We start from the raw sequence: 10196 nt of genomic DNA, 5'->3' as shown, positions 1-10196 counted from the left end.
AAAAGAGGGTTTAAGGCATTCCAGCCCTCCCTCCTGTCCCCTGATGCCCACTGCTACACATCTAGGCATGAATGTAGTGTGGACTAGTCATCAAAGTTACCTGAGTAGGAAATAGGCCTCTGTGATCCTTCAGCATAGTCAACTTTTTTTTTTTTTAAATATATTTTATTGATTTTCCACAGAGAGGAAGGGAGAGAGAGAGTTAGAAACATCGATGAGAGAGAAACATCGATCAGCTGCCTCCTGTACATCGCCCACTGGGGATGTGCCTGCAACCCAGGTACTGCCCTTGACTGGAATCGAACCTGGGACCCTTCAGCCCGCAGGCCGACGCTCTATCCACTGAGCCAGACCGGTTTCGGCAGCATAGTCAACTTTTAGTGAAGAATACCAACAGCATGTTGCCAGTCGGTTACTGAAATTCCCAGGGCAAATAGGATTAGGAAAGATGAGAAAGAGGATAAGAACAGGCTATGTATGTGGCCAGCAGCCCATTTCCCAGGAAGATCCGCCAGTCACAGCTAGACAACGGGAGGTGGAGACAACCCATTTTTTTAAAAATAACTGACTGAAAGGTCCCAGGTTTGATTCCGGCCAAGGGCAGGTACCTGGGTTGCGGGCACATCCCAGTGGGGGATGTGCAGAAGCGGCTGATCGATGTTTCTCTCTCTCATCGATGTTTCTGGCTCTCTATCTCTCTCCCTTCCTCTCTGTAAAAAATCAATAAAATGTATTTAAAAAAAATTAAAAATAAAATAAAATAGCCCAATAGGAGACAATAAGACCTAGGCGACATATAGGAGGGTGCAGAGGGCGGGGGGGATTTTAACCCCATAGTCCTCAGCCAATGAGGAACCGGGAAGGACTCTCACACACTAGGGATAAATTGCCTGTGATCCCTGCTGCTGCTCTGGCGTGCCTGCTCAACCAGACACCCAATCTTGCAAGACTGCATTAAAGGTCTCATTTTCACCAGACTTCATGTCTCTGAGTCCGTTCTTTGAATTTGGACAGGTGAGCATTTCTCACACCTGGAACTCCATTTACTTCCCCAGAGTGAACAAGGAGGTGTTCCCATTATACTTGCTAAAGTGGGGAGCGGGAGCTTCCAGCACGCTGAGCTGTTGCCTCCTGTTCTGCTCCCGGGTACATGTTGGTGCCCTCCAGAGTCACTCGTTTGGTCGGATGCCCTTAGTGACATGGCCTGGAGAAGTGGCCTTCACTAGGCTCCGGCGCAGCCAACAGCACTGGGTGGAATGAGAGCAAGCAGGGGTTGCAGTTGCTGTATTAAGTACTTTCCTCACATTCTCAGTTGACTGAACAACCTTCATGGGGAGAGCAGTGCTGTTTCCACTGCCTGGAGAAAGGGTCCGAAGCTATTATAGGTTAGAGCTAGGGTGGGGCCCGGGCAGTCCTGACTCTGGGCCCTGTGTGCTGTGACTCCCCATGGCTGCCCCTCTCACCAGGATCGACAGCCTTTCTTTAGTAAGCTGAGGTCTTAGGGCAGAAGAGGGGACCAAGTGCTGCCCCATCTGAGAGCATCCTTTGCTTCGTAGATTTGCTTCGTAGAATCTACCTGGTAGATTCCCTGTGTTTTCTTGGCCTGCTAGCTCCTTCCCCATGTCTCCTGAAGCCCCCCAGACCTTTAATTCCTGGTTTCTGAGATAACCAGTCAGTAGTCAGTCATCTGTTGGTTCATGACGATTCTTTGTGTGTCTTCCTTCCAGACTCTGTAGACAATGGGAAGCAAAGGAGGGTTCACCCTGCTCGGGCTCTTGATCATCCTTTCTGTCCTCTATGATTCAGGTGAGTGGTCCGGAGGGACATGGATCTCGACCATCTGGGCCCCGTTGGTCACACGCTTCCTTTTCCTTAGGCCCCAGAAGACTGAGCTGATGCCACTGGCCTCAGCCTGGCTTTGGTGGCTTTGCCTTTCAGTGTTACAGATCCAGGGCTGTGTGACAGCTCCTTCCTATGTTACAGGCTTGCCCGCAGCGGAGCACCTTCCCGGGTTACAGCCATTCTGGGTTACGGAGCTGCTTCTGGGGCTGGGGGTGGAGCGGAAGGAGGTACACTCAGCAGCTTAAGTTTCTCCCTCTCACCACAAGCTGCTGGGACACCAGTGGACCCAACTTTAGAGAGCTGTGCTCCTTCCTTCTGCCCTGACCTTTATGCGCCATGATGAGGATGGTGCTCATAGTAACAGCAGTAGCAGCTAATGCTTCTAGCATTTCTGTGCCAATCACTGTTCTGAACACTTCACAGGTATTTACTTATTTCATCCTCAGGCCAACCCTATGGAGTAGGTACTGTTTTTATCGCCATTTTACAACTGACAATACTGGGGCCCAGAGAGATTAAATAGCTTGTAAACTATCCCACAGAAGTGGCACAGCCCGAATTTGAACCCAAACAGCTTGGCACCAGACCATCTGCTCTTAACTCCTTCATCGCCGGGCCGCCCCTCCCTGACTCCTGGAGGTATTGGTGTGTTTCTGAGTCTTAGCCTCTGTAACACTAGGAACACCAGTGTGACTTGCTTTGCATCATCATAAGGATCAAGTTTTTCATTTTCTGCCTGTGTCATACTGGTACCGCCAGTTTTGTGGGGGGAGGGGACAGAGAAGGAAATAGTGCAGTGAGCAAAAGAAAAAGGTATCTGCCATGTTGGAGCATGGCTTACATCTTAGTCGCTCTAGTGGCTACCATATACTGAATGCCTATTGCGTAGCAGGGACTGTGCCACGCCCGCTCTCATTGCATCCTTCTAGCCATCCCGTGAGGGGTTAGTGCTGTTAAACCCATTTTATAGTTGAAGAAGCTGAAGCAAAGAAGAAACCAGCCCAAGGACACATTTGAATGTGCTCTCCCTTTGGGGGATGGGGGGGAGGGGGACGGAGAGACAGGGGAGAGAAGTGATGACTCCTCTCCTTCCCACCTCCCTCCCCACCTCTGCTGATTCTAGCCAGGGTGGGTTGTAATGTGGCTCACCTACATTACAACACTACATTACTGTCTGGATTCTTCTAGCCAGTGTATTTTCTGTAGTTAGAATAACCTGGTCATGCCCCTTCCAGAATTCTGTTTATGGCACAGGCCTGGGTCTGGGGCCATCAGCTGTTCTGAGACAGGCCCTTTGTCCGAGAGTCAGCATCTGGAGCAGATCCTTCTACCCAGGCTTAGCAGTGAAAAGATCCAACAGTCGACCGCTGACTTATTGCTGGTCCCTGACCTGGGTCTCCCTGGTAATTTGTGCCATTTTCTTCTCTTTCCCACTCAGGACGATTAGAAGAATGACATGGTTAGACCAAGCTTCGGTTTCAGAACTGGCAGCCGTGGTTTGAGGCCAGCTCGCCCACTTAGTAGCTGGGTGAACTTGGGCAAGTTAGTTAACGCCTTAGTCTTAGCTTCCCCTTGAAAAAATGGTGATGGAGGTCACTGAGCCCTCCTCTTCTAACAGACTGAGGTTCTCATGTGGGTGCCCAGATGTGTGAACACTGAACCAGTGTGTCAGCTCTGAGCACTTCTGCCTCCTGAAGTCCCAGACGTGAGCTTCTGTTCCTCTGTCTCAAGGATGGTCAAGAAGGCCAATGGACTCTAGCTCTAGCCAGGAGAAAATTCGAGGCCATGGGCAACCAAAGAGCCAGGCTAGAACAATCCCTCCCTGTTGTATTCTGTCCACTCCTGCGTGCGCACACATCTGGAACAGAGAAGAGAAGAGAAAAACTGCCTCTTATCCCTTCTCATGGTGGCTCCCCTGTCACGCAGGCATGACAAGCACTTCCGGGGGGAAGAGGCAGAATGGGATAACGGAGGCCTGCCCCAGGCATGGCACACTCGCCTGACCTGGCAGAAGGCCAGTGGGAGGAAGAAGGTCATCGTCTCTAATTAGAAGAGGGTGTGTCCGCATGAATCAGGAGCACTGTCTTGCAACACTTCTCTGCCTCTCCCCATGACAGATGTGCAGTAGGACCTATCTTTTTCTTGTCACTGTTGATATAAAATGGAGAAGGAAAAAATAATCCAGCAAAACCTGAGTCTAGCTAGCAAAGAGGAACCCTAAGAACATGAACAGGAGCAGAATTGATTTTCACATCAGAGAACCAAAGGCAATTTGCATCCGATGTAGCAGGTTCTCGTGTTCGGTGTCACTGCTAACGCCTGGTTGCCCGACCTACTTGGGCGTAAGGTGTTTGGCTGCTGTCTCTCCCTTGATTATGTGTGCTTCTGGCGATGGGTCAGCCACTGAGCAGGGAGCAGCTTCAGTGAGGGCACCTTACCCAAAGGTCAGAGGCCAGAGAGCAAATAGTTGAGGTTTTGCAGGCCAAGAGACAAATTCAAGGATATTCTGTAGGCTTTTATATAAATAACGAGAGAAAACAAATTAATACAGATTTTCAATTGACAAAATTTGAAATGTTACAATTGAGTACAGTTATTTGTAATTCAGACCTACTAATGGGAAGAATGGAATTCTTTTTGGGAGAAGAACATTTTGCTTACTTGGGTTTCAGAAATTTGTGTTCCCTCTCATCCAATTGGTCGCAAGTATTCATCTGTTAGTGCTGATCTGTAATGAGATGTTCTGTAGTTCATCTTTGAAAATGTCTTTTCACACAGGGAGCTACCACCAAATACTGACTATTAATCCATGAGAATGTGATTTCATAGAGCAGTTGTTGCTGGGCAGGCATTTATAGAATTTTGTTAACTTATTCAACTTCCAGTTGAAATGATTAATTAGGACAGTTATATGGATTTTTAAATACGGAAATTTCCTTTGCACTTGCATCAGGGTCCAAAAACTGTTGCTAGAATTGTAGTTTTGTCAGCAGGGGACAAGGGGATCTCTGCACCCCCAGTTCTTGTCTTGCTTATGGGGAATAATTCAAACAAGAGACAACAACAGCCAAAGCGAACAAGGATTTATTTGTAGGAAAGCGATACACTCAGAGAGGACCTGAGCGGGCAATTTAGCTGGCTGAGACCAAACTGAGTGCCCCCGATACTGGGGAGTTTAGAGGATCTATATGCCTAGATTGGCATGCCCCTAGGCAAGGAGCTAGTCACACCCTCCCTCGTATCTCAAAAAAAGTATATATATAAATATATATATTTAAGCTATAAGGCTCCTTCATTTAGATTGGTGGTGGGGAACCTTCTTTATGCCAAGTGCCATTTGGATATTTATAACCTCATTCGCTTAATATAATTCACCTAATGTAAATTTATGTTGCTATGAAAGAAGCTCCTAGATGTATTGAACTTTGAGTCTCACCTGTGGTTGCCTTGGCAGGGCCGGAACACATGATTTCTCGTGCCTCATGGGGCCTGCAGGCCAGACGTTCCCCACCCCTGATCTAGGTCTAAGCCACCATTTAGCTCCCATGGTGGAGGGGCTCTGAATCTCTCCAGCTCACATAGGGGCTTGCTGCCCCCATTGTCTATTTTCAGTTTGTTACATCTCTCTCTTATTTCCTCTATGTCCCAGCTTAGAGGTCCGCCCAGAGGTCAGCTGCCTCTCCCAGCCTCTTCCAGCTTATATCTTTCTCTCTGCCTACTCTTAACAGTCTGAGCTTGGAGAAATCTACCTGCTGCAAGTGTGTGTGGGAAAGGAAGCATGCTGGCCTCTGCCCCGTGGTCATGGAGATGGTGGGCTTCCTTCTGCAGCCAGGAGGGCAAGTGAGTGCTGGTCTGCCAGATTCTGACGGCTCTTCTTCCTGATTCCAGGTCATAGCCTGCAGTGCTACATCTGCCTCAACCCAGGTGGTGAGTGCACTGTCACCACCAACTGTACAGTTAATTTTGATGCATGTCTCTACGTCAAAGCCGGTAAGAGCCTCCCCTTTCTCTCCTAAGGGTAATGGGATGATGGAAACCTGGAAATACGGGCCATTTAATAGCATTAGCTACATGTAGCACTAAGCACTTTTCATGTGTTTTTAATTGAATGCTTCTCACCTACCACTCAGGGTAATGTTTTGTATTCTCAGTTGATAAATGAGGAAACAGAGGCTCAGATTAAGCAACAGACTAAGGACAAGTAACCAACCCAGGATTTGAATGTGGGAATCCGTCTATTCTAATGCTTATTCTCTTAACAGCAATGCTGGCTGCCTTCCCGTCTTTTAAGAGCCTCCCGGGTGTCAGAGTCTGAGCAAGTGGCTAGGGATGCAAAGATGAGGAAAGGAGATAAAATTATGGCAGAGGCCTGTTTATTGGCTGTCAGAAATGTGAAAGGGGAAAAGTGTTCCTGAGTGTGACACAGGCAGGTGCCACCCAAGGTTTGTGGCCTCAGAGAGCAGGACACTCAGGGAAACGGGGTTGGGGACTGCTAGGACTGCATTTTCCATATTGGTCAGGCTCTAGAAGCTCTATCTCCATAATCCTATTCGAACAGGATCTAGGAAGTGGTGGACAGAGGAAAGAAACAGCAAAGCCGTGCCCTCTTCTGTTCTTGGTGGATGTGGTTCTGGGTTGAATCTATGTGTGGAAATGATACTGGCGAGGAATGGCTATGTCTGAGCCTCCTTAGTTAGGTAACATGCACCAGTTGTATATGAGCACAGAGAAGTGGTTCTTTCTTAACCTACCACCAATAGGTTCTTTATAAAAGGTGTGTGTTTGATGGTAGAGGTGGGGAGGGCCAGGAAGAGTAAATTAGACTAGAGTCAAAATGATTTTTCCAGCTCTCAAATCCCATTGTTTCTTATCTTAATTATTAGGCTTTTATTTTAATTTTTTCCCAATTTTATTAAAGTAAAAATTGGGTATATTTAAGGTGTACAAGGTGCTGATTTGATGTACATATACAACATTATGAAATGGTGACCACAAACAATCTAATTAACACATCCATCATCCCACATAGTTACCTTTTTTGTGTGATGGAGAACACTTAAGATCTATTCTCTTAACAAACTTCAAGTATACAATACAGTATTATTAACTATAGTCACCATGCTATACACGGATCCTCAGAACTTACTAATCTTAAAATGACTTGTTAAGCTTTAAAAATGCTTGGTGTCTGCCCTAACTGGTCTGGCTCAGTGGATAGAGCGTCAGCCTGCGGACTGAAGGGTCCCAGGTTCTATTCCGGTCAAGGGCATGTACCTTGGTTGTGGGCACATCCCCAGTAGGGGGTGTCCAGGAGGCAGCTGATCAATGTTTCTCTCTCATTGATGTTTCTAACTCTCTATACACTTAAGATCTATTCTCTTAACAAACTTCAAGTATACAATACAGTATTATTAACTATAGTCACCATGCTGTACACAGGATCCTCAGAACTTACTCGTCTTAGAATGACTTGTTAAGCTTTAAAAATGCTTGATGTCAACAATGAGGCACACTTCCTAGAAAGGCCAGAGTCCAGAACACTGACTTCACCAAATGCTGGCGAGGATGTGGAGCAACAGGAATGCTCATGTACTAGTATTGCTGGTGAAAATGGAAAATGGTGCAGAGAGTTTGGTAGTTTCTTCAAAAAACTAAACATACTCTCACCATATGAGTCAAACATTGTGTTCCTTGATATTTCCCCAAACGAGTTGAAAACATACATGCCCACCTTGACCTGCATACAGATGTTGGTAAGTTTTATGTATAAGTGCCCAAACTTGGAGCAACCAAGATGGCCTTCAGTAGGTGAATGAATAAATAAACGGGCACATCCAGACAGTAGACTAAAAAGAAATGAGTGATCAAGTCATAAAAGGCATGAAGGGACCTGAAATGTATTTCACTACATGAAAGAAGCCAACCTGAGAAGGCTACCCCCCGCATCATTCCAACAATAGGACATCTTAGAGAAGGTAAAACTAAGGAGACAGTAAAAAGTCAGTGGTTGCCAGGGGTTAACTGAAAAAAAAGGGAGGGGTGATGAAGTAGAGCACAGAATTTTAGGGCAATGAAACTGCTCTCTTTGATACTATAACAGTGGATACATGTCACACATTTGTCAAACCCCTTAGAATGTACAAAACCCAGAGTGAACCCAAGTGTAAATTATGGACTCTGTGTGATAATGATGAGTCCCTGTAGGTTCATCAGGTGGAAAAAATGTACCACTTTGGTGGAGGATGTTCACTGTGTGGGAGGTGGTTTGGGGTGGGGGTGCCAGGGAGCTGTATGGGAACTCTGTCCTTTCTGCTCAGTTTTGCTGTGAATCTAAAACTCCTCAAGGATAAATCTATTTTTAAGAAGGATAATGTGAATCTTAATTATTTTCTTCTCATGAACGTAAGTCCCTTTGCTTAAGCTAGACATCTTAAAATAGATATATTCTGACCTTACAGTAAGGCAGATAGTAACAGAGCATCTAAATCCCCCTCCAGCTCTGGAGACATCAGCCTTAGGAGAGGCAGGGCACACTGTCATAAACACCAGTCAGAGGCCAGGCACTGCATTAGCGAAGGCATTTAACTACTCTAGCCACCCCCACGCCCATCACCACTCCCTCCACACACAATCCTGCTGGCTCTGACGAGACTTTGTATTTATGGGAAAGTTCCACTGAGAGCTGTATCATCACTGAACTGTTCCCCTTTGCAACCCAACTGGGATGCCCCTTCTTGCCCACATGTCTCTACGGCCCAAGGTCAGTTCCCAGGAGAAGAATCGTGGGCTGCAAGGCAGGTATGGAACTTGACCCACTTGCTTGCTTACCCTTGTGTGTGTTTCTCCCACAGAGACACGAAAATACTACCAGTGTTGGAAGTTTGAGAACTGCAACTACGAATACCTCTCAAAAAACTTAGGAGAGAAAACTCTACAGTACGAATGCTGCCAGAAGGACCTGTGTAACAGAAGCGGTGGGACGAGCATAACGGGCACCATGGCTCTGCTGGTGGCTCCGCTGCTCACAGCATTCTGGAAACTTCTTATCTAAATCAATACCAGGAGAGAGTCCCCTAACCCCCTGCTTCTGTGTATTCCTTATCTCCTTTGCTGCCACAAAAGCTTTCTATTTTCTTACTGGATCCTGTTGGGAGAGACCAAAACTAGCTTGAGCAACTTGGATAAGAGAGAGGGAGAGACCTGGAAAACCAGTCCTGTCTGCAGAGAAGGCCCCTCTGAGGGAAGACGTTTAGGAGTGAATCACATGCCATGACAACTAGGTTAGTTCCGTGCTGCCTCCTCTACTCGGTGCAGCAATAGCTTGACTAGATTCTCTGCAATCGTCAGTTGTTTCCCCGCTTGTTCCTTGGATGTAGGTACCAGTATGATCAGTGCTTTTGGGGGGCGGGGGGCGGTTGGAGCAGAGGGGTTCTTTTCACCAGTGTCTCTCACAGGGGATGCTTTCATCCCCTCCTTCTATGGCCCCTGTGTTGCCATGTAGGCATGAGGAATGTTCCAGATGTGGGCTGTCAGGGGCAACGAGATTCTAAATGCAGAGTGATTGGAATGAGTGTTATATTCTCAACTCGAAGGTGTCTGGCAGAGTAGGAGGTAAGCTTTCCAGGTGGCAGGGCATAGAGGCACCAGGTCTGCCCTTTAGAGAGGTACCAGTGGCTGAAATCTGAATTTTCTTCTTTTCCTAAATTTTGTATGGGCTTTGCTGTCTTTCCCTAAAAACAACTTAAACACGTCAGTTAATGGTGTTTTAAAACTATTCCCCTCCCCTTTTCATTGGAGTGATGACATATTTTCACTTTGTCACACAGTTCAAGACTAAATATTTGAACATTCTTTGCGACAAGTGATTTACAGTATCGTGTTGCTTATTTTGAGTATTATCAGTGGGAAAACCCTCGTGTGTGTGTATTGGGAGAATGCAATGGGAACATGTCACCTGGAACAGCAGCAGGCCCACAGGGATGTTCTACCTGCTGGCACAAAGCCTGTTGACTGCTAGCTGACGGGGCACAGATCATGGATGTTCGTTTGTAGAGGCTGTTAGCTCCTCACAAATGCCAAGACTTTGAGAAGCTCTACCAGTTTCCTAAAGAGAGACCCCTTTTCAGGAGGCAGAGTTTTGCCTTTTGTGTGTGTGGGGGCTGGTGAATAATTCTCAAGAACTGGTAGACTTAATAACACTTATATTCTTATAACCTTGTCTGCTTTTAACAGCATGGCCTGACTTGCTGATGAAAGTGAGATTTCTTGATTAACATTAAAAAAAAATGCCTTGATTATGTAATCTGTGTGATAAAGCGGGAATGAATGATGCCTTTTTGAAAATAAAATATAAT

At 46.5% G+C, this 10196-nt stretch overlaps 1 protein-coding gene across 1 annotated transcript; it reads left to right on the top strand.

The window, feature by feature from the left end:
* The first annotated feature begins 1690 nt into the window (after positions 1-1690).
* On the top strand, positions 1691-10180 carry LOC102245603 (CD59 glycoprotein). Its single transcript, XM_014538164.1, has 3 exons — positions 1691-1806; positions 5731-5832; positions 8694-10180. The coding sequence occupies exons 1-3, from the start codon at positions 1740-1742 to the stop codon at positions 8891-8893; spliced, it is 369 nt and encodes a 122-aa protein (XP_014393650.1). The 5' UTR covers positions 1691-1739; the 3' UTR covers positions 8894-10180.
* Positions 10181-10196: the final 16 nt, after the last annotated feature.

This window comes from Myotis brandtii, unplaced genomic scaffold (genome assembly GCF_000412655.1).
Source record: "Myotis brandtii unplaced genomic scaffold, ASM41265v1 scaffold187, whole genome shotgun sequence".
NCBI lineage: Eukaryota > Metazoa > Chordata > Mammalia > Chiroptera > Vespertilionidae > Myotis > Myotis brandtii.
The sequence above is the reverse complement of the archived record's forward strand: the minus strand, read 5'-3'. Positions and strand labels throughout refer to the sequence as shown.

Coding starts and splice junctions, on each gene's coding strand:
- LOC102245603 (XM_014538164.1), top strand. CDS start 1,740: ATGGGAAGCAAAGGAGGGTTCACCCTGCTCGGGCTCTTGATCATCCTT. Junction 1,807..5,730: donor TTCTGTCCTCTATGATTCAG/GTGAGTGGTCCG, acceptor TCCTGATTCCAG/GTCATAGCCTGCAGTGCTAC. Junction 5,833..8,693: donor ATGTCTCTACGTCAAAGCCG/GTAAGAGCCTCC, acceptor TTTCTCCCACAG/AGACACGAAAATACTACCAG.